The 25,499-nt window shown below is 39.9% G+C and overlaps 1 protein-coding gene across 10 annotated transcripts in view; it reads left to right on the top strand.

Moving 5' to 3' along the window:
* Window positions 1–24,626, top strand: part of ZNF677 (zinc finger protein 677) — a 41,190-nt gene extending 16,564 nt beyond the window's left edge. For 8 of the 10 annotated variants that reach the window (XM_024238067.3, XM_024238064.3, XM_024238063.3 and 5 more), the window contains one exon: window positions 4,109–8,235. In XM_024238067.3, coding sequence (XP_024093835.3) covers window positions 4,109–5,694 — 1,586 coding nt within the window. In that variant the 3' untranslated portion in view covers window positions 5,695–8,235. Of the gene's footprint in view, window positions 1–4,108; window positions 8,236–8,995 lie in introns of those variants that run through there. The other 2 variants (XR_008516742.2, XR_010138663.1) reach the window with 2 other exon arrangements.
* Window positions 24,627–25,499: the final 873 nt, after the last annotated feature.

Here is a 25,499-nt window from a genome sequence, read left to right as displayed (position 1 = left end):
CCCCAAAATGTATCTGGGGTTCCCTGAAATTTCAAAGACTGTCAGTCTTTCTACTTGTACAAGCCCCTTGGCCATTCCTTCACTTCTGCTTTTGCCACATGTGTCTAAAGGGGAATGGGCAGGCTTTTGAGATTGTTACTCAGCATTAATATAAAGACTTGACAGAGAGATCCTGTTTTTGATTGCCATTCCAAAATAGGAATATATCTCATTCTTTTAGGTTCTCACCTTGCAGCCTGTGGACAGAGCACACTGCCTCTTCTTAAGAATCCTACAAAATCCGACCCTTTTATTTTACTCCCATATCTTTTATTTCTCTCCCTTTTCTAGCTTTCTACTCTGTCCAGGAACTTAGGGAGACCTTGGTCTTCCTGATTTCATATTCTTCTAAGATTTGCCTCTGAAAGTTGCTTTTGAAATACACATTCCGGATGGGCATGGTGGCTCACGCCTATAATCCCAGCACTTTGGGAGGCCAAGGCGGGCGGATCACCTGAGGTCGGGAGTTCGAGACCAGCCTGACCAACATGGAGAAACCCCGTCTCTACTAAAAATACAAAAATTAGCCGGGTGTGTTGGCGCATGCCTGTAATGCCAGCTGCTCGGGAGGCTGAGGCAGGAGAATCACGTGAACCCGAGAGGCAGAGGTTGTGGTGAGCCGAGATCACGCCATTGCACTCCAGCCTGGGCAAGAAGAGCGAAACTCCATCTCAAAAAAGAAAAAGAAATACACATTCCTAGAGTATGAAATTTCCTCTCTTTCTGCTGTGATAACCCATCAATAGGCGATGGACAACTTTTGGTGAACTCTCCCATGGAAGAGGTTTCCTTGGTAACAGAATATTCTTGAAAGAGAACATTAATTAATCTATTACAGTATCATTCTGCTACATACAGAGGTGCCTCTTGAAGCCACTGAGTAGAGTAGCCAGCATGTCCCCCTATGCTGAGAGAGAATCAGGAGAGCCGGAGGGATAAGTGCTTCTGACCTTCTGGTTTTTGTGGAGTTTACAGTGTCTCCCAAGGGCAGTGTGACAATGCTGATTAGATATATAATGATCATCCCCTTGGAGCCAGCAATACAAGGTGTAGAAATTTATCCTAGGAAGAACATTGTCCAAGTTCTCAACCTCGTATCTGCGAAAATGTTGACCAAACTGTTGTTCATACCACATTATTCATCCCATATGTGCAGTTGTACATTTTTCTTCAGTATGAATTTTATGCCTTTATTGAGGGAGCTTATAAAGTTGAATTGTGCATACATTTTTAAAGTTCAGTATAATTTGTTTAGGCCACTGACACTTTGATTTTGCCAATGTCATTGGTATAAATGAACTTGTATTTATTTAATCACCAGTTACATGTTTTTATGATACTCAGTATGTTTTGTTTTATATCTACAGTGTGTGGGGCCATGAGATGAATGAATATTGTTTTATTATATATTTTTTTTTCTGCTTCATATACTCTCATGGTGTTTTATATATTTTACCAGAAGATTTCTTCCTCGAGTGTTTATGTCTGAATATTAGTTTCCTCAAAACATATATAACCTCCAAAACTTTGTTAAAGGATAGTATTCGTTATTCCTTTTACTTCTGTTTCCTGTAACTTTATATCAACTCTTAGCTTATACTTTTTAAAAATAGACTTTTTGTTTTTTAGCAATTTTATGTTCACAGCAAACTTGATGGAAGGTACTAGATTTCCCATATACTCTGTGCCCCCACACATGCACAGCGTCTTCCCCCATTGTCACCATCCCCTATCACAGTGGTACATTTGTTACAATTGATAAAACCTACATTGACACATCATTATCACCCAAAGTCCATAGTCGATGTTGGGGTTCACTCTATGTATATGCTTTGGGTTTGGGCAAATATATAATAGACATATATCCTCCATAATAGTATCTTACAGAATAATTACACTGCCCTAAAAAGCCTGTGCTCTGTCTGTTCACCTCTCCCTCCCCCCAGCACCTGGCAACCACTGATCTCTTTACTGTCTCCATAGATTTGCCTTTTCCAGAATGTCATATAGTTGGAACCATATAGTATATGGCCTTTTCAGATTGGCTTCTTTCGCTTAATAATATGCATTTAAATTTCTAGGGCCGGGCATGGTGGCTCACGCCTGTAATCCCAGCACTTTGGGAGGCCAAGGCGGGCGGATCACGAGGTCAGGAGATCGAGACCATCCTGGCTAACACGGTGAAATCCCGTCTCTACTAAAAATACAAAAAATTAGCCAGGCGTGGTAGTGGGTGCCTGTAGTTCCAGCTACTCGGGAGGTTGAGGCAGGAGAATGGCGTGAACCTGGGAGGCAGAGGTTGCAGTGAGCCAAGACCATGCCACTGCACTCCAGCCTGGGTGACAGAGCGAGACTCCATCTCAAAAAATAAATAAATAAAATAAATTTCTTTCATGTCTTTTTATAGCTTGACAGCTCATTTCTTTTTAGCACAGAATAACATCCCTTCATTGCACACACTGTGTAAAGAATGACTCCTACTTATACACAGGACAGCTTACTCAGGACAGCAACATGATCTGGTCACTGTCTAAACAACGTGTGCAAGACAAGGTGACTTAAATGCTATCTGAGAGCAGTGGTGTTGTCACACTATAGGTGACACAGGTCAGGTCCCATATCTGCCTTGAAACATTTCTTCCAGTGTACACGCCTCGTATTTGCTGTGACGTATAATCTGTACTGCCCTGGGTGGCCAGTGGTGCTTAATGCTGTGAACATAGCATCTTAGCCTGCACACACAGGTTCAGATTCTGGCTTTTAAATTTGCTTTCTGTGTGAGTTAGGAATAGATATGTAAACCTCTTCAGCCCTTTGTTTTGGTATGAAAAGGTGTAATAATTTACCTCAAGAGGATTTACATCAATTAATGCTGTTAGAGACCTTAGTAACTTGCATAGCATTTAGTGTGGTTTGAAAAGTTACCTTTATGAATAAGATATGTCAAGTGTCTGTCATGTTTCTTATGAGATTGACCTTTGCCTGCATTATATCTTACATATTTTTTGTAATTTTTTTCATATCAGCATTTTCTGACTCTACATAATAAAATGTTAAAGCACACAGCTTTCATTATACGTATTGTTTTGGCCATAGAACTAGAATACTAGATGACATTTCCTAGTCAGGGAGTTTCTCTATATACTGCTGTCATGTAACTGCAGGCATGAAATTATTTCAGACTCCCGTCCTAATTCTTCATCTTTATAATAATGTGCATTTACCTGAAGCTGACATTTCAAAATTTAGTGATTCTCAAAGTATTATTTTTCCTATTGTGTGTTCCTTCTGTAAGTTTTTTCTGTAGTTCATAAGCAATAATTCTTTAGAATTTCACTAACAATTTTGTGTAATTGTGGTTATTAACTTGTCTGTTAGATTTTCACAGGTTACTAAAGTGTTTTATTTATTTTTATAATGATTTACAGATGATGGTTTTTCAGTATATATTATGCAATACAACCACCATGCACAAATTGTTAATGCTGCAAAATGCACATTCTGTGTGGGTATAGGTAGTTTTATAACAAGTATTCATATTTGCAATTTGTAAATATTCAAAATTTTATTAAATTCTTCCTAATTTTTCCTTGCAGTTTTTTTTGCAATTATGAATTGTCATTTTTAAATATTTTTTATTAGATAAGCTTGAGCTGTGCCTTACCTTTTATTTGTGTGTAATAATTATGTACTAAATAATGCATTACTATTTGTTTATCTTCAAATATGAGACTACCATATAGCTATGCCAATTTACGTGTTCCTTGGAGTGGTGGTGGAAAAATACCTCTTCTTTCAGAGTTTATGTGGATTTACATAGTATGAGTGTTTTAGCTTTAGGGTGTTTTAAACTGTGCTTAAAATAATTTGTTACATGTTTTGTTACTATGTTACTTTATTGAGGACAGCTAGTCCTTTTGTGTTCTTAAACGTTTAAAGACGGTTGAGAAACTTCATAACTCTGTTCATTGTAAATCTTAGTTTTCTTGTAATATTATGTATTTTAATAAAATATTTACCTTGCAACTCTATTTGATGGAAAGCCTGTGGTTGTTTTTATATCTTTCAGATATTTCTGTTGGATTTACAAGCAAGGGATTATCACCAAAGGAAAATAATAAAGAGGAATTATACCATCTGGTGATATTAGAAAGAAAGGAAAGCCATGGCATCAACAATTTTGACCTCAAGGAAATCTGGGAAAATATGCCTCAGTTTGACAGCTTGTGGGACTATGATGCAAAAAATTACAAAGGAACGCCTTTGACCTGTATCAAAAATCTCACTCACAGAAAAGATCAACAACATAATAAATCCTCAATACATTTCTCTTTAAAGCAGAGTGTTTCTATAAGAGATAGTGCATACCAGTATTTCATACATGACAAGCCATTTATAAGGAACTTGTTAAAACTGAAAAATAACATAAGGTATGCCGGAAGCAAATATGTGAAGTGTTTTGAAAATAGAATTGGATTAAGCCTACAGGGACAGCTGGCTGAACTACAGAGATTTCAAACTGGGGAGAAAATGTATGAATGTAATCCAGTTGAGAAGTCTGTCAATAGCTCCTCAGTTTCACCACTTCCTCCTTGTGTCAAAAACATTTGTAATAAATATAGGAAGATTTTGAAATACCCTTTGTTACATACACAGTATGGGAGAACACACATTAGAGAAAAATCATACAAATGTAATGACTGTGGAAAGGCTTTTAGCAAAAGTTCGAACCTCACTAATCATCGGAGAATTCACTCGGGACAGAGACCTTACAAATGTAACGAGTGTGGCAAAGCCTTTAACCAGTGTTCGAACCTCACTAGGCATCAGAGAGTCCATACAGGAGAGAAACCATATCAATGTAATATATGTGGCAAGGTCTGTAGTCAAAATTCAAATCTTGCAAGTCATCAGAGAATGCATACTGGAGAGAAACCTTACAAATGTAATGAATGTGGTAAGGCATTTATCCAGCGTTCACACCTTTGGGGTCATGAAAGAATTCATACTGGAGAGAAACCTTACAAATGTAATGAATGTGACAAAGCCTTCGCTGAGCGTTCAAGCCTTACCCAACATAAGAGAATCCATACTGGAGAGAAGCCTTACATATGTAATGAGTGTGGGAAAGCTTTTAAGCAGTGTTCACATCTCACTAGGCATCAGAATATACATCCTGGAGAGAAGCCACACAAATGTAATGTGTGTGGCAGGGCTTTTGTCCAAAGTTCAAGTCTTGTGGAACATCAGAGAATTCACACTGGAGAAAAACCTTACAAATGTAATAAATGTGATAAAGCTTTTATGAAACGTTCACACCTTTGGGGTCATCAGAGAACTCATACTGGAGAGAAACCTTACAAATGTACTGAATGTGGCAAAGCCTTTACTGAACGTTCAAATCTTACTCAGCATAAGAAAATCCATACTGGAGAGAAACCTTACAAATGTACTGAATGTGGCAAAGCTTTTACCCAATTTGCAAACCTCACTAGACATCAGAAAATACACATTGAAAAGAAACATTGTAAACATAATATACATGGTAATGCTTTATTCCAAAGTTCAAACCTTGGAGATCATCAAAAAAGTTATAATAGAGAAAAACATATCAAATATAATGAGACAAAAATTAAGTATTCAAGCTGTACTTAGCATCGGGGGCTCCATTGTGAAAAGAAACCATATAAAACGAAAATGTGGTAAAGCCTTTAGCTATGGCTTATACCTCACTTGATACCAGAATATACGTCTTTGAGATAAACCACACGAAGATAACACGTATGGCAAGGCTTATCCAAAGTTCAAGCCTTGTGGAACATCACAGAATTCTTACTGTAGAGAAGCCTTACAAATATAATGAATGTGAACAGCTTTATAAAAATATTTACCCTATTATGGTTATAACAGAAGACATTCAGGATGGAAACCATACAAATGTGGCAAGTCCTTTAAGCAACGTTCTGACTTCAGGATACACCATTCATATTGGAGAGAAGCATTACAAGTTAAGTTGGTAAATTATTTTAAATTTCTCAATGGAAATTCATCCTTATATGCAAGCATTTTGTCATACAAAAATTCAGGCTAGAGGGAACTAAGTCTTTATTCCTTCCTGAAGATTTAAATTCCTTCTTGAAGATCGATGTTAAATTCACAGACAATTTTAAAAAGTCACAAACTCATGAAATGGTGTGTGTCAGAGGAGCAAGGACATCTATGGAAAGATGTAACGTCAGTGTTAAAAATTTTTTATTCAGTTATTTCATATTTTTAAAAGTATGAAATCTGTTGATGTTAAATCTTCACGGCATGCTTTTCATTTTCATGATTGTCTCAAGGAATGGATGTAAGATGGAAGGGACTACTTCCTTAGGTGTGGCTTATTTATATTATTGAAACCTGGAAAAAGCAAGAACAGTAATTTTTTTTTTTTTTTTTTTTTTTTTTTGAGACAGAGTCTTGCTGTGTTGCCCAGGCTGGAGTGCAGTGGCATGTTCTTAGCTCACTGCAACCTCTGCCTCCCGGGTTCAAGCGATTCTCGTGCCTCAGCCTCACGAGTAGCCAGGATTACAGGCATGCACCATGATACCTGTTTTTTTTTTTGTTTTTGTTTTTTTTTTTGGTATTTTTAGTAGAGATGGGGTTTCATCATGTTGACCAGGCTGATCTTGAACTCCTGACCTCGGGTGATCCACCTGCCTTGGCCTCCCAAAGTGCTGGGATTACAGGCGTGAGCCACCGTGCCCAGCCAAGAACACTGATATACAATATACTATAAGAGCATGGGGGTTTGTGACAGAAGAGAGGTAAAACTATTGCCTAACATATATGTTTTATGTGGTCAGGACCCCTTAGAATTGTCGATAGGACTGGGGACCTTTGTCGATTATAGGAGAGATTGGTTACGCTACAAGATGACCAAGAAAGAAGAACAGGGTGGGACATTGAGAGATTTTCATGGAAGTAAAATGGTCAGTTACTAGAGACTGCATATGTGGTAGAAAGAAATGGAGTGGGAATGATAGTCACCCTCTCTTGAAAGGTAGTAACTGTTGCATATCACAGATTATTGAACATAGGTCTTATTTTTGGAAACTGAAGAGAGAATGGTTACCATAGAGGACAGTTCCATCAAAAGAACCAGAGTAGTGTTCTTACAGGGGATTCACATTTGGCCCCTGAGATTGCATTTGATACCATTTTATTTAGAATATATTACACTTCTCATGTCTTAATTAGTAAAATATAATCATTTTTAGTAACCCTGAATGAATCATGTGCCTTCTGTCAACCCAAGCATATCCTACCTCATTGGGACACTTAATATCAAACACTATAATACATCATTAGACTCTCAAGGTTGAATGTCATCTACAACAATTTCTATCCATGTTATGTTCAAACAGTATACAATTTAAGAAATATACATTCATAATTTGCACTTGAAATATTTTCTCCACACTCTGCCCAGATGACTTCTATAGCTATAAAGAAAATGCCATGCCATAGTGGGACAATATCAGACCCCCTGAAACCTGCCTTCCCGTTCATGAATATGCACTGTGCGATTATATTTCTACATGCCTTTTTTCTACATAACTTTATTTCTGCATGCCTTTTACATGAGAGGAAAATACAAATGTAAGCATATGAAAATTATTAGTAAATAAAATGTCTGAAATAATAACTTTTTTTGTACTTGGAGCACTCTGTGAAATAATTTGAAAAAAAGCAGTGTTCATGAGTTTCCTCTTAATAATGAACATAGGCAATGGATTTTTTTTTTAAAGAAACTAGAAACCTCGTGTATTTACCACCAAAACATTTTTTCACTGATTTGCACTTGTCGCCACTCCACTGGAACAGGAGGGAACCCCGTGCAAAGTTTGGTTTAGATTTCAGGATTGGTGGTACTCTACATCAAAGTATTATAAGAATGTTTATTACAAAAGGCTTTCTGGAGAGAACAGGGTAGATTTCCCATCCTGGTTCAAAAATGGCTAGAGAAGGCAGTGAAAGATGACTGACTTGGGGTGTTATGATGTTTATCTGGTGGGGCTGGAGTGAATACTCAACTGTAGTTTAAATTTTCAGATAGCCAACTGGGCATGGAAGCTGACATCTGTAATGTCAGCACTTTGAGAGGCCCAGGCGAGGGGATTGCTTGAGCCCAGGAGTTTGAGACTAGCATAGGCAACATGGCAAGACCTTGTCTACAAATTTAGAAGTTAGTTGGGCATGGTGGCACATTTCTATAGTCCTAGCTACTCAGGAGGCTGAAGCAGGAGAATTCCTTGAGCTCAGGAGTTGGAGGTTACAGTGAACTAGGATCATGCCACTGCACTCCAGCCTAAGTGACAGAGCAAAGCCCTGTCCAAAAAAAAAAAATCAATTTCTAGGCCAGGCACAGTGGCTCATGTCTGTAATTCTAACACTTTGGAAGGCCAAAATGGGCGGATCGCTTAAGCCCAGGAATTCGAGACTAGCCTGGGTAAACTGTCACTATAAAAAATACCGCCCACCCAAAATTAACATTTGTTAGTACCTCATAACTTTTTTGTTGTTGTTTTTGAGACAGAGTCTAACTCTGGTGCCTAGTCTGGAGTGCAGTGGCGCAATCTCAGCTCACTGCAACCTCCACCTAGCAGGCTCAAGCGATTCTCCTGCCTCAGCCTCTCGAGTAGCTGGGACTACAGGCATGCACCACCATGCCCAGCTAATTTTTGTATTTTTAATAGACACAAGGTTTCACCATATTGGCCAGGCTGATCTCGAACTCCTGACCTCAAGTGATCTGCCTGCCTAGGCCTCCCAAAGTGCTGGGATTACAGGTGTGAGCCACCATACCCAGCCTAGTACCTCATCACTTTTTGTTGCTGAATAATATTCTACAGTTTGTCTGTTCATTCATTATTTGATGGAGATTTGAACTCTTTTTACTGTTTGAAATTAGGCTATTATGGACCGGGTGCAGTGGCTGATGCCTGTAATCCCAGCACTTTGGGAGACCGAGACGGGTGGATCACGAGGTCAGGAGATCGAGACCATCCTGGCTAACACGGTAAAACCCTGTCTCTACTAAAAATGCAAAAAATTAGCTGGCCTGGTGGCGGGCACCTGTAGTCTCAGCTACTCGGAAGGCTGAGGCAGGAGAATGGCATGAACCCGGGAGGCAGAGCGTGCAGTGAGCCCAGATCACGCCACTGCACTACAGTCTGGGCGACAGAGCGAGACTCTGTCTCAAAAAAAAGAAAAAAAAGAAATTAGGCTATTATGGAAAATGCTGCTATGAACAACTTTTTACAAGATGTTTTTGCAGATACATGTTTTCACTTGGGTATGTCTGTAAACATGGAATTTCTGGGTCATATAGTAATTATCAGTGATTATCCTTTTGTGGATTTGCCAAACTGTTTTCAAAGGCAGCTGCACCATTTTACTTTTCTACCAGCAATGTTCCAGTGTTCCATTTTCTGCACTTCCTATCGATTATTGATGTTTGTAGTTGTTGGGTTAGCAGTAGTAGTAGTATATAGCCTTCTAGTCACTTACAAGTGATATTTCATTGTGGTTGGATTTTCTTAATGATGAATGTTGAGCATCTGTTCATATGTTTATTAGCCATGTGTATCTCCATTGGAGAAATGTCTACTCAAAAATTTCTTTTAATATTTTAAAAATTAGATTGTGTATTTTTGGTTGAGTTGTAAGAGTTATTTTATATTCTGAACACTACACCCTTATGAGATTTGCAAATACTTTTTCCACTTCTGTGTTCTGTTTTTCCACTTTCTTGATAGCATTCTTAATTTCGGCAAAGTTGGCAATGTTCTATGGCTCATACCTGTAGTCTCAGCACTTTGGGAGGCTCAGGAGAGAGGATCATCTGTGTCGAGGAGTTCGAGACTAGCCTGGGCAACATAATGAGACCTCATCTCTACAAAAAATAAAAAATTAGCTGGATGTCATGGCATGCACCTGTAGTCCCAGCTACTCAGGAGGTTGAGGTGAAAGGATCGCTTGAGTCAGGGAGGTTGAGGCTGCAGTGAGGCATGACTGACACTGCACTCAGCCTGAGTGACAGAGTGAGACTCAGGACCAATACAGTAATGCAGATTGTGATGAATAAACTTTGAAAACATGGAATTAGCTTTATTCTGGATGATTGTATTAGTCTGTGTTTAGGAAAACGTATACAATTATTTCAAGAAGAATAGTTACATAAGTTAAGAAAAGACTCCAGCAGGAATATCAAAGAAAAATAGTCACTGGCAGCTTCAGTGAGAAACTAGAGCTCACGGAGGTGTCTTAGAAGTTACTGCTTCTGGCTGGGATTAGAGATGGTGAGGTCTGTGCAGTATTCATCTGAGATTAATGGCTTAGTGCTTCACTTCTGCCTTTCCTATTCAGGTTTTCCTTTTTTTTTTTTTTTTTTTTAACAACATTTTAAATTTTTTTATTTTTAATTTATTATCTATTTATTTATTTTGAGACCGGAGTAAGAAATGGGCTAATTTTTTGTATTTTTGGTAGAGACAGGTTTTCGCCATGTTGCCCAGGCTGGTTTTGAACTCCTGACCTCAAGCAATCCACCCACCTCAGCCTCCCATAGTGCTGGGATTACAGTTGTGAGCCACTGCGCCCGGCCCGTTCATGTTTTTCTCATTGGCAAAGTTTAGCAAGAACCATACAGGAAGAGCCTTCTGGAAAACAGTTCTGAGTGCCAGATTGCAGGGGTGGTAGTGTTAAGTGGACAAAGGACATTGCAGTATAGAAAAGTAGCTGAGACATACTGACCTCAAAACTGGAGATGGTTTTAGAAACTTTGAGAGGGAATGCAAATGGTGCCTAATGTCTTTGTTCGGTTATTTTGGGTAGCTGCAGTATTATTATTTTAGAAAATGGTGACTGGGTGCCGTGTTTGAATGTATTCCCCAAAAGCTCGTGTTGGAAATTGACTCCTCAAATCCATATGTTGATGGTATTTAGAGGTGGGAGCCTTTGGGAGGTCATTAGGGATAGACGGAGTTATGGGGGTGGGTCCCTATGTTGGGATTAGTAGCCGCATAAGAGGAGGAAGAGAGAGCTGAGCTGGCATGCTTCCTCTCTCTCACCATGTGATGACTGCTGTTAGGATGCAGCAAGAAGGCCCTCGCCACATGTGGCCCCTCAGCCTTGGACTTCCCAGCCTCCAGAACTGGAAGAAATAAATTATATATATACACATACGTAAATTATATACATACATATAAATTACCCAGGTCAGGTTTTCTGTTACAGCAACAAAAAATGGACTAAGACACAGGACAGGTTGGGGTTTGGGGGATGTATTGTGAATATCTAAAAAAATTGGCAGTGGAAACATGACAGTGATTTATAGCAATTGATGAGCATCATTGAGAAGCAAATAATGTCGAAAGACAGACTTTATTGTCCTTTCCTTGCCCTTCAGGCCCAGATCTCTAACAGTTTGTCAAGAAAGGGTATTGCTAAAGCTGTCTAGGCTTTGCTTTTAAAAGTCTCGTAAGGAATGGCATGTCCTGTGGCGCCTGGAGATACAAAACCTTTTTTGTTAAATCCCGGAAGCTTACTGTATAAAATGAGTCTTTTCTGTCAATTGCACCACTGGGATAGTTGACCCTGTAGGGCAACTGATGCTTATGTGGTAACTCAGAGATGGAGGTGCTTCCATATTATGGTTTCTCCATGTCAAAAATGGGCCTCTGATTGTTTCAAAGGAAACAAGCAAGAAGGTCACACTTAGTTTTAAGTGGTTTGTCCTGAAAGTGATACATTACACTTACACCCTGTTTGGCAAAACTGGTCTCATGGTTTTAACTTGAGGCAAGGTGGCTGAGAAATTAGGGGAATGTTGGCTATGTATGTGAAGCTGTTAAAAGAATGAGGAAAGTCAGGGCTGAGCGCGGTGGCTCACGCCTGTAATCCCAGCACTTTGGGAGGCAGAGGCGGGCAGATCACAAGGTCAGGAGTTCGAGACCAACCTGACCAACATGGTGAAACCCCGTCTCTACTAAAAATAGAAAAATTAGCTGGGCGTGGTGGCACACGCCTGTAATCCCAGCTACTCTGGTGGCTGAGGCAGAAGAATCGCTTGAACCCAGGAGGCAGAGGTTGCAGTGAGCTGAGATTGTGCCACTCACTGCACTCCAGCCTGGGCCACGGAGCGAGACTCATCTCAAAAAAAAAGAAAAAAAAGAATGAGGAAAGTCATATTGGAGTGATTGCCACCACACCTAAAAAACAAGGTATAGAATATCATATATGGTATTCTCTTTGTGATAAAAAAAAATCTGAAATTAGTACCTATCAAGAAACCTATTTAAGAAAATAAAAAGTTTGAGAAGGCAAAACAGAATAGGGATTTTCATATATTTGTAATATAATTTTGACTGTAGAGACAAAAATATTTTACATGTGGAAAAGCAATGAATAAAAAGGGAAACTAAACAAATTGAAAACTAAAACGAGATGGGATTATTCATTTTTTGGAACAAATATAGCCTTAAACATTTTAAATGTTCACCCTCAATTGAGTATATTCTATATACACGAGGAAATCCTGTGAAGGTCTTTAATGCTTCATTGGAAATATAGGCTCCCTCTGAAAATCCCCGAGTTATGATATAACAGATTACCTTTAAGTTATAGTCTAATATGAAAATACATTTGGAAGTGTGTACATCTCTCACTTTAAGGTAAGAGGGCATGAATTTTTTTTTAAATCTCAAATTCATTTTCCTACCTTGATAGTGGAATTAGAATATATTAAAACTTGGAGAAATATTTTCATTTAGATACAAATAGAGCTCAATAGAAGTAAATCTGTAAGTTGAAAAAAAATCACTAAGGACAGTTTAATAATTTTTGTCTTTCTTTTCGAACACCCAAAAGACAGGCGATAGGTTATATAGAATATTAGACTCTCAGGATAAAGAACAAAGTCAGTTGATGTAATCTGGCTCTTCCCAAAATTATGGTGACCACGTTGTCATTAATATAATTGGTAACAGGTATTTGGTCTGCAACATGTTTGTGGGTTTTGTTGTTGTTGTTGTTTGAGAAAGGGTGTCCCTCTGTCCAGCCCAGGCTGCAGTGCAGTAGTGTGATCACAGCTTGTTATAGCCTCAACCTCCTGGGCTCAAATGATCCTCCCACCTCAGCCTCCCAAGTACCTGGGACCACAGGTGTTGCCACTACACCTGGCTAACTTTTTAATTTTTTTGTAGAGATGAGGTCTCACTGTGTTGCTCAGGCTGGTCTTGAACTCCCATGCTCAAGCTCAAACGATCCTCCAACCTCAGCCTCCCAAAGTGCTGGGATTACAGGCATGAGCCACTGTTCCTGGCTTTCTAACTTAATTGTTTTTTTCTCTTCCTCTGTTTTTGATGTGTGAATATGAAATTTGAAAATCGCCATTCTTCATTATAATTACAGTAGCCATTTACCAGAATTAATATTCTTTGGAGAAAAATATGGAAATACTGCTTTCAGGTAAACAAGACAAAGCCTCAAAATGAAAATGGTTTTGCCCCTCATCCTATACCCTTCTCAGTCATACACCAGCCATCTGCATTCTCCTTAAGGAGAAGGAATGCTGAGGAGGTAGAGTAGGCAGAATGGACTTCTCAGAGGACCTGCCACATCCCAAACTGCAGCCTCTGGACTTGCTATTATGTGAGAAAGATAAACTTCCTACTTGTTTTTTAGTCCCTGTTTTTCAGATTGTCGTTACTCACAAAAATTTTTCTACCTGACAAATAAGATTGTTATTTTTCACTGCGAATAGAATGGAGCATTTGAGAGTGAATCTTCCATTTTCATGGCTTAGAAAAACTTCATGAAAACCTTTTTCCATTGCTTAGGTGGATCTATTTAGCTCATGTTGCCTGAGATACAAAGTGTGGGAATAAAAGTAGAATCTATGACCTGCTAATCTATGAGAAAGTTACTATGCATTGCAGTAACTTTCTTCTTTGCATCAAAAAAAGTGCATGCATGCATTCATTCATTCATTCATTCAACACAAATGCACAGAGTCCCTGCTCTCAGGGATTATTCTAATCATTGATGATCTAGCAAGAAACTAAACCAATTCCCTGCTCTCAAGTAGCTTATGTTCTATACGGGTAAGTCAGCAATAATTATAATATGAGGATAAGTTCAACAAAGTGTACATGTAGTGACAGAATGACAGGATGTCCTAATTTAAACTGTTCAGGAAATGCCCATAGGATAAGATGATACTTGAGCAAAATCAGTAATTGGACTCTGTCATATAGATACAAATGGGGAAAAATAATTGGGCAGAGGAAATGGAGAAAATTGTCAGGTTGGGAACATATTTATAATGATTGAGGAATATCCACAATCAGCATGTGGCTTGGTGAGGTGTGTGATCATCTGTTGGAGACATTTAAAATTTGAGACTTCTTATGGTTCATAATTTTTTTATTTTGGGGAACTAAAAGTCAAAACACCTATATAAACTGTGTATATTTTTGCATGTTGATTCTTCTAACAACAATTCTTTTCCTAGAGGGGTTAAGATACAAGTGTGGATCCAGAATCATGATGACCTATTTGTGGAATGCACAGACAAATTTATTTACAGGAGCCTCGTAGCTATTGGGAAGACGTAGGGGTAGGGTGAGGTAATGAGTTAATGAAAAGATAGTAAATACCATTTGTCAAAACTGTCTGAGAGATTTGATGGTACCAGTTCTGCAAAGACTTGTTAGGATACACACCTCTGTCATCTACTCCTGGGGCCACTTAGGGGTATATTGCTACTTCCACTTATGAATGCGCGTCAAGTAAAATTAGTGGAGTTTTTAAGCCCCAGTTTATATCTTTACTGTCAATGTCATCAAAAATTATTTTCACATAAAATACCGTAGTTTCTTTCTTTATTTTTTTATTTTTATTTTTTTTTGAGATGGAGTTTCATTCTCGTTGCCCATGCTGGAGTGCAATGGTGCGATCTCGGCTCACCGCAACCTCCGCCTTCCGGGTTCAAGCAATTCTCTGAGTAGCTGGGGTTACAGGCATGCACCACCACGCCGGGCTAATTTTTTGTACTTTTAGTAGAAACGAGGTTTCTCCATGTTGGTTGGGCTGGTCTCAAACTACTGACCTCAGGTGATCCACCCGCCTCGGCTTTCCAAAGTGCCAGGATTACAGGCCTGACCCACTGCGCCTAGCCATTACTGTAGTTTCAAATCAAATAGCAACACAATCACATATTTCCTATGTTTTCCCTGGTATAAGGGAAAAGACCTACCAGTTATTCTTTTCCAATTAGGAGAAACCTTGTGTCCCCCTTGCACTGGACTACAAAACTGACTGTATACTTTATTTCCCCAACTTTATTGTAATTCAGATATGTGATGAAAATATGACTCAGCCAGGTGCGGTGGCTCACGCCTGCAATCCCAGCACTTTGGGAGTCCAAGGTGGGTGGATCACCTGAGGTCAGGAGTTCGAGACTAGCCTGGCCAATATAGTGAAACCCTATGTCTACTAAAAATACAAAAATTAGCCGGGCGTGGTGGCGAGCACCCGTAATCCCAGCTACTGGGGAGGCTGAGGTAGGAGAATCACTTGAACCCGGGAGATGGAGGTTGCAGTGAGCCGAGATCACACCACTGCGCTCCAGTCTGGGTGACAAAAGCAAGACTCGGTCTCAAAAGAAAAAAGAGAATATGACTCTACGTGAGAAATTGACAAACTTTAAAGGGCCAAGTGGTATTTTATTCTTTCCATACGGTTGCAAATACCCTACTCTGCCTTTAATGGATCAATAGTACCTACACGTGGGTTTGGCCATGTTCCAAGTAAATATTATTTAAAAACAGATGGTGATGATGCAGGGCAGGCGAGCCCCCAAACTGGGGATTCGCTCAGGAAGTAATTCAAGGGTGAACTGGTAGTGGGTAGCGCGTTTTTTTTTTTTTTTTTCCCGAGACGGAGTTTTGCTCTTGTTGCCCAGCCTGGAGTGCAAAGGCACTACCTCAGCTCGCTGCAACCTCCGTCTTCCAGGTTCAGGCGATTCTCCTGCCTCAGCCTCCTGAGTAGCTGGGATTACAGGCTTGTGCCACCACGCCCAGCTAATTTTTGCATTTTTTGTAGAGATGGGGGCGGGCCTTCACCATGTTGGTCAGGCTGGTCTCAAACTCCTGACCTCAGGTGATCCACCCGCCCTAGCCTCCCAAAGTGGGGTAGCAACTTTTATTGGAGTGGCGGCAACAGCGGCAGCAGATGAACGAACGGCTCCTTGCAGGGCAGGGCTACCCCAAAAGGAGTGTGCCCAGAGTAGCAGCTCAGAGACAGGTCTGCAGTCATTATTTATGCCCACTTTTAATTACGTGCAAACTAAGGGGCAGGTTTTTCAGAAATTTCTAGAAAGGGTGTGGTCACTTCCAGGTCATTGCAGTGGAAAGGGGTGGTCACTTCCAGGTGTTTCGATGGCAATGGTAAACTGACATGGCAATGGAGGGCATGTCTTATGGAGAGGTGCTTTTGCCTCTTCCCTGTTTCAGCTAGTTTTCAATCTGGTCTGGAGTCCAATCTGGTCTGGAGTCCTGCCTCCTCTCTCAGTAATTCATATTTGACTTGTGTTTCGTAACACATGATCTACACAAAAGAATGAGGAGTGCCAGAAATAGTAACCACATGGGTAATTTTTTTGTTTTTTTTTTTTGTTTTTGTTTTTCGTTTTTTGTTTTTGAGAGGGAGTTTCACTTTTGCTGCCCAGGCTGGAATGGAACGGTGAGATCTCGGCTCACCGCAACCTCCACCTCCCGGGTTCCAGCGATTCTCCTGCCTCAGCCTCCCGAGTAGCTGGGATTACAGGCCTGCGCCAGCATGCCCGGCTAATTTTGTATTTTTAGTAGAGACGGGGTTTCTCCTTGTTGGTCAGGCTGGTCTCAAACTCCTGACCTCACGTGATCCGCCCGCCTCAGCCTCCCAAAGTGCTGGGATTACAGGCGTGAGCCACCGCACCCGGCCCCACATGGGTAATTTTTAAATGTATTTCTTCCTTTTAAATCTCTTTAAAATGTAACTGTTTAGAAAATAACAATCTGCCTCGGGAGCATGATCCATGAGTTGCTGCCCTGGAGCCGCTTGTAGGTTATCTAAAAGTTAGATGTATGATAATGACAGCACACACACCAACAGTTGTGAAATGAAAGTATACTTGGGTAAGGATCTGATGCTCTACATGAAGTTGTATGGAATCACTGGAAGGTAGGCTGTGATAAGCTGTATAGTATAACCCCCCTAAAGCAAATGCTAAAAATTTGGTTATTGTTAACACTAAAGCCAAAAAAGGAATTGAAAGAGAGCCACTTAAAAACCCAAAGGAAATGAAAGAAAAGAGAACAAAGCCAACAACATAAAACTAATACCAAGATAGTTTAACCATATAATAATCACTTTAAAAGGAAGTGGTCTAAACACCCCAGTTGGAAGAAATTTTCCATTACCATATGACAAATTGGGAAACAGCACCCTTGGATGAACGTCGGCAATTTTATTTTAACTCAAATTTAACACAAAGCCCCCAAGCCTAGAGGTTTTTTAAAATTTGTTTGTTTGCTTGGGCTTTTCTTTTTGTTTTTTTGTCATCAATGTGAGCTTCCTGGTTGTAAGGGGACCATAGTCAGTAACTGAGCATATCTGATTCTGAGGATTAGTAAGGTGAAGGAGGCAGAGTGAAAGAGGGCAAGTTTCTTGACATTTACAAATATCTGATGATGATAAACCAATTGGGTAAAGTTATAAGTGAGAGAACAAATAGTTCATTGAGGGTGGTCACATAATAAAAGGTAATATATTTCTAGATGAATTAAAAATAAATGTTGTTTTTTTTTTTTTTCTTGAGACGGAGTTTCACTCTGTCACCAGGCTAGAGTGCAATGGTGCAATCTTGGCTCACTGTAACCTCTGCCTCCCGGGTTCAAGCAATTTTTCTGCCCAGCTCCGGAGTAGCTGGGATTACAGGCGCGTGCCACCACGCCCAGCTAATTTTTTGTATCTTTAATAGAGACAGGGTTTCACCATGTTGGCCAGGCTGGTCTTGAACTCCTGACCTTGTAATCCGCCCGCCTCAGCCTCCCAAAGTGCTGGGATTACAGGTGTGAGCCACTGCACCCAGCCTAAAATAAATGGTTATTCTAATGGAAGTAGAACATATAAAATGGAAGGGAAGAAAGTAATCATATGAAGAGAATTCTCAAATGCAGATTTCAAAGTTACTACAATTAGTGGAGATAATGAGCTACTATCTGTGACTGTGGATTTGGAAGGTTAAGGTGAGTAAAGAAAAAAACAGGTCATTGAAAGTGTACTTTCAGCTTTCTGGAAGTTGTAATGTGGTAGCAAATATCTTTGAATTCTTAGAGGCTTGCAAGAACAAACATTTATTGCTTCCTCAGAACTATCATTATTCACCTCTTAGTTCCACAATGTGATGCTGGGATTCAGGGTAAAATTCAATCTCTATCAGGACATACCATAGTAGCAGAGAAAAGACAGGGTTAGAGGAAGCAAATGAAGCCTCTTCTAGCTTCCATTTAAATTCAAACATGCAAGTTTCTCTCACCAGGCCTCGGGAACATGATCCACAAGTTGCTGCCCTGGAGCCACACAATTTTGTAGCTTTCTTGGCAGAACCAGGTACTCAAAGGGTTGCGCACAGCAGGGAGTAGAGATGACTCTTGAGTTTGCCCTGCCTAAGGATGGATGCACATAGCTGAGGGGTGCCAGCTGTCTGGGTAGAGCCTGCCCCTTGAGCAAGTGGGGCCCCAAGCTGACCTAACCCTCAATATGTGCAGCCTTTTATAGCACAGTCATGGGCCACCTAATGATGAGGATATGTGCTGAGAAATTTGTTGATTTCATCATTGTGCTAACATCATAGGGTGTGCTTACACAAAGCTACATGGGATCGCCTACTACACACCTAGGCTAAACCATGTAGACTTTTTACAATAATTTACAATAGACTCAGCTCACTGCAACCTCCACTTCCATGGTTCGATTCTCCTGCCTCAGCCTCCCGAGTAGCTGGGACTACAGGCACGCACCACCATGCCCGATTAATTTTTGTATTTTTAGTAGAGACAGGGTTTCACCATATAGACTGTTGATCCTAGGCTACAAATGGGGACAGCATGTTATCATAGGCAACTGTAACACCATGGTATTTGTGTATCTAAACGTGTCCAAACATGGAAATGGTATGGTAAAAATACAGTATTCTAATGGGACCACCATTGTATATGCAGTCCTTTATTGACCAAAACATTGTTATGCAGTGCATAACTATGTATCAACTGCACCTCAGTAAAACTGTTGAAAACAAAAACACTGTCCAGATGAATTCAGCTGGGCCTAATGCGGCCTGGGAATCTGCATTTTACCGATTTCCAAGTCATTTGAGAACTCTGGTGAGTCAACTGCCTTTAGGGGAGTTTTAGTTATTTTCTCTGAGCAAAGAAGAATTTTGTATCATTCCTGCAATAAGCCTAAGAATAAAGAAAAAAGCTACAAGAATGACATTGAGCTACTTGAGGAAGGTGGCTTATATCAACCAAAGGACATACCCATGATAAACAATTTTTTAAGGAGCTGAAAATAGTCAAAATGATTATAATTAGAGAAAATTGACAGGGACAATCAACAAATAAGTTGACAGTTTCTCCAACTTATTGACAGTTTCTCATTAAAAAAAATTGTTTTTAAATGTAAACATGTCATCTCCACTCACACCAAATTGGCCAAGGAACGCAGAAAGCCAAGCCTGTCATAAAGTAGGCAAGGAATTTCAATCCTTGACTTGAAGCATTGCCTCAAGCCAAGGGCCATGCCTGATATCAAAGGGCAGAGATGTGTAATTTCATAGGAGGGTGATAATTAATTGGGAATAATTGACAATATAGGACAGAGAGCTGCAAAATATGTGAAACAAGTGATAGAACTGAAAGAAAGAAGACAATCTAGGTGGAGCACAGAGGATTTTGAGGACAGTAAAAGTACCTTGTATGATACCATGATGGTAAACACATGTCATCATACATTTGTCCAAACTCAGACTATACAACACAAAAGTGAACCTTAATGTAAACTATGAACTTTGGGTGATAATGACACGTCAATGTAGGTTCATTGATTGTAACAAATGTACCACTCTGGTGGGTTGTTAATAATGGGGGAGGCTGTCCTTGTGTGGGGGTACAGTGTATATGGGAAATCTCTCTACCTTCCGCTTAATTTTGTTGTAAACCTAAAACTGCTGTTTAAAAAGTCTATTTAAAATGAATTATAAAAAGGCAAAGACATTTAAGAACATTTCACTGAAGCAGATACACAAACCCTATAGGCAAATACAAAGATTTTCAGCATTACTGTCCTCAAGTGTTCAGACCTCAGCATTTTCTGCTTCCTCCATAAGCGCCACAGTCTGTCTTCAGGGATCTTGGAAACAGAACGGCCTCTACCAAACACTCCAAATATCTCTTTGGTGATGTTCATTAGGAACTTGAAGTTGTTTCTGATAATTGGTAATGAAAAGTTTTTCAGAAGTATTGTCACCTCACCAAGCATTCACTCATGGTGAATTGACCATTGTAGTTCTATGAAAAGATGCTATCTCAGAATGACAAACTCATACCTCAGAGACTGGCTGGCTTCCTTCCCACACACACACTAGGACATCACACTAAGCCCAAAGTCCTGGCATTAAGAAGAAATCAGATGAGTATTTTCTGTTTTAGAATGTGAGGCAGAGTCTTTATGTAAAGGAAAGAGGAGTATGCTGGGTCTCTGTGAGTGCTCACATCTGAAAAAGGAGATTCCTCTGGAGTAGAAACTGTTCCTGTGGCAAAGATACAAAAGTAGGAGAAATAATTTCTGAGATACAGACTCAGTCTATGGAGACAGACTAGAGGTCCTATCCCCCACACCAATCTCTGATGGTGACTACTGATATTTTATCTATATAGCATTCAATGTGAGAATAAACTTTTCTATGGTTTTAAACCCTGATTTACCTGCCATACAAGAGTCCTTGATATTATTTTCAGGATAATAGAGTAATTATTGTAAAACCTCTATGCATACAATGATGTTAAAAATGGAATAGTGACTCATTATTACAGAAACTATGTGTCTGGGTGAACGTGGCTAGAATATGCATCTTTTCTCCAATGCTGGCCTTACCATGTGCTAAACGGAGACAATAATTGCATTTAAACAGGACATCTCTATTGTCTGGTGACTACAGTGAGAGTAACTTCCCTCTGGAGTTCACAAAAGAAACATTTTAGAAAACAATGTCACCAATGTGGCTTTCATACCAATATAACTTCGGCAGTTTACACATTCAAATATATCATGTGATATTTTTCTTTTTTTTGTTAAAAAAACATCTTTTCGGGGGCAGCTGATAGGAATGTTCTAAGATTTGAATGTGGGGGATGGTTTCACAACTTATAGCAAGTATATTAAAAGTCATTGAATTATATACTTAAAATGAAACAATTTTATGGATATAAATTAGATCTCAACAAACCTGTTTTTTAAATTCCAGTGTTAACTCTGAACTCACTACAAATCTAACTATATCAATTTACTTAATGAACACATTTCCATACCTTCCAGGTACAATTTTACATCTTTTGAGTATATTTCAATGATTACATTAATTATAATAAAGTTGCTGTTAGTAGCCATCCATTAACGAACAAATAATTATATTATCTAAAATCAATAATTTAGTCTGTACGCTAAAATTTTTTTTTTTCTTTACTTATTTATTTTTTGAGATGGAGTCTCACTCTGTTGCCCAGGCTGGAGTGCAGTGGCACAATCTTGGCTCATTGCAAACTCCGCCTCCCAGATTCAAGTGATTCTCCCACCTTGGCCTCGCGAGTAGCTGGGACTACAGGCATGTGCCACCACGCCCAGCTAATTTTTTGTATTTTTAGTAGAGAGGGGGTTTCACCGTGTTAGCCAGGATGGTCTCGATCTCCTGACCTCGTGATCCACCCACCTCGGCCTCCCAAAGTGCTGGGATTACAGGCTTGAGCCACCGCGCCTGGCCAATGTTTTATGTCTTATGTTTCAGGTTCTATAGCTTGGCTCACCACAATATAGTGCAATTATTTCAACAGCTGGTATCATTTGAATCTTGTTCCTTGCTTGAGGAAAATCTCTCTCCATCATAAATAGTGAACCATTCTTGGGTCAATAAATGCAGTTTCATCTTGGACAATCTTTCTTCTGGGATTACGTGGTAATCAGTGTATTTACATCTTATTTAAGTATGTATTTATAGTAATTTGGCCCATGAAATAAAAATATAGACATAATACTACAGTCACAATTACATGTGAAGATAAACCACTATGACAAAAGATACTAACAAAATTAAGTTGAGATGTCGAGTACATGAAAGAGAAATAACTAGCCATGCTGGGCATGGTGGCTCATGCCTGTAATCCCAGCACTTTGGGAGGCCGAGGCGGGTGGATCATCTGAGGTCAGTTCAAGACCAGCCTGACCAACATGGTGAAACCCCGTCTCTATTAAAAATACAAAATTAGCCAGGCTTGGTGGTGCATGCCTGTAATCCCAGCTGCTCGGGAGGCTGAGGCAGGAGAATTGCTTGAACCCAGAAGGCAGAGGTTGCAGTGAGCCAAGATCGCACCATTGCACTCCAGCCTGGGCAACAAGAGGGAAACTCCGTCTCAAAAAAAAAAAAAAAAAGAAAAAAGAAAAATAACTAGCCGTGTTAGTGGATCGCCATGGTTATGACATTCATTGTATTGGTCCATTCTTGCACTGCTATGAAGAAATACCTGATATTGGGTAATTTATGAAGAAAAGAGGTTTAATTGGCTCACAGTTCTGCATGCTGTACAGGAAGCATGATGCTGGCGTCTGCTCAGCTTCTGAGGAGGCCTCAGGAAACTTATAATGATTGGGGAAGGCAAGGTGGGAGCAGGCACTTCACATGACCAGAGCAGGAGGAAGAGACAGAGGGGGAGGTGCCACACACTTTTACACAACCAGATCTCATGAGAACTCACCTACTATCACAAGAACAGTACCACAGGGGAATCTGCCCCTATGATCCAGTCACCTCCCATCACGCCCCACCTCCAACACTGGGGATTACAATTTGACAGGAAATCCGGGCAGGGACACAGATGCAAACTATATCACTCATCTTTGCAGCCAAACGTGAATCCTGATTCACCCACTTACAGGGATGTGGATGAGTCCTTAAAGCATCTTGGCCTTAAGTTTCCTCGTTTGTGATATGTGAATAACATCAGTACTTATCTCACAGGTTGTTATTACACATGAAGCACTAATAACAGTGACTCTTACTTAAAGTGTAATGTAAAGGAAAAAATAAGTGCAAACTTGAAAAATCACTTATTAAAGAAAAATAGATGGATTAGTTTTGGATGGGAACAAATTAAAGGCGAGGATACCAGATGTCAGTTGCCACAGTTAAAGCACAAACCTCATGTTCCCCTGCAAGACTCCTTCAACCTAGACAGCCTAATGGTGCACTATTACTATCTGTTATGAAATACCCAACTGAGGTGAGATAAAACTGTGGTGGCAGAAGAAACATGATTCATTAAAAGCTATGATTAAATGTTATTAATTAAAGCATAAAACTTGTGATACATTCTAAATAAAACAGTAGCAAAACATAATGCCAGTTGTGAAACGTCTACGTACACGTGCACATGCTATTCTGGTTCTTTTGTTTGGTTTTGTTTTTGTTTGAGGCAGTCTCACTCTGTTGCCCAGGCTGGTGAGCAGTGGTGTGATCTCAGGTCACTGCAACCTCCGTCTCCCAGGTTCAAATGATTCTCCCCTCAGCCTCCCGAATATCTGAGATTACAGGCATCCACCACGATGTCTGGCTAATTTTTGTATTTTTTGTAGAGACGGGGTTTTGCCATGTTGGGCAGGCTGGTCTCGAACTCCTGGCCTCAAGAGATCCATCTGCCTTGGCCTCCCAAAGTACAGGGATTACAGAATGTAAGCCACCACACCCAGCCCTGGTTCTTACTTGAACTACCCTCTATGATAACCATTCTTTCTTCAATTTACAAGAATAACTAATTTTTCATTTATCATTGATATACAACAGCTATTGCTTTTAAAAAAAGATGATTGCTTCTACCACATAATGAGGTCCTAGTAATCTATCACTCTCATAAAAAGCCCTGTGTCAGCCAGGCACAGTGGCTCACGCCTGTAATCCCAGCACTTTGGGAGGTGGAGGCGGGCGGATCACGAGGTCAAGAGATTGAGAACATCCTGGCCAACATGGTGAAACCCTGTCTCTACTAAAAATACAAAAGTTAGCTGGGGGTGGTGGCACACGCCTGTACTCCCAGCTACTTGGGAGGTTGAGGCAGAAGAATCACTTGAACCTGGGAGGTGGAGGTTGCAGTGAGCCGAGATCGCACGACTGTACTCCAGCCTGGCAAGAGAGCGAGACTCCATCTCAAAAAAAAAAACCAAAAACAAAACTGCAGTGTCCTAATGTCCTGGCATGCCATCTCATGGTCAACTGGTAGAACAGCAGTCCTTTCCTATATGCCAGTGGCCCTCTGGAGAAGGACACACTGAACACAATAAGCATGACTTTTAGTTTTGTATTATTCTCCACCTCTCCCTGAGGCTAATTCATACAATATTAAATTTCAAAATTCAGCATTCTTGTTCTTCCAGGGAGCATGAATAGGAATGAACCACACCTAACGAAGCAGGCCCTATCATTTTATTGATTCCTTCCCAAAGATCATAATGAAAGGCGTGTAAGAAAAGCATAAAATCAACAGATCTCAAACATCAGATGGAAACCAGTAATAGTGTAGCCTTTCCAAGAAACTTCACATAAATATTTTATACACTGAAGATAATGTGTCATTTCCACATGTCCTTTTTTCCTTTGATATACATCATGTTATGAATTTAACATATTTTGGCCTGGAATTATTCTGCAGTTCGTAATATTTCCAGTTAACTTTGGAAAATTAGAGACTTTGTGATTCCTGGTATGAATTCTATGGTGTGTAGGCTGTTGTGGGAGTTCGTTTAAAAAACTACCACCTTCATCACATCACTGTTGCTTAAAGGTCTTTCCATGTTTAGTACATTTTTAATAGATTCTGTATGAGTTTTCTCATGACCCAAAAGACAAGGACATTTGATAAAAAGCCTTATCACTTTCATTACATTTGTGAGGTTGCTCTCCAGTATAAATCCTGTGATGTGCCAGTTTTGACCACTGGGTAAAAGACTTAGCATAGGCTGGGCACAGGGGCTCAAGCCTGTAATCCTAGCACTTTGGGAGGCTGAGGCAGGCGGATCACGAGGTCAGGAGTTCGAGACCAGCCTGG

This window comes from Pongo abelii, chromosome 20 (assembly GCF_028885655.2).
Source record: "Pongo abelii isolate AG06213 chromosome 20, NHGRI_mPonAbe1-v2.0_pri, whole genome shotgun sequence".
NCBI lineage: Eukaryota > Metazoa > Chordata > Mammalia > Primates > Hominidae > Pongo > Pongo abelii.
The sequence above is the reverse complement of the archived record's forward strand: the minus strand, read 5'-3'. Positions and strand labels throughout refer to the sequence as shown.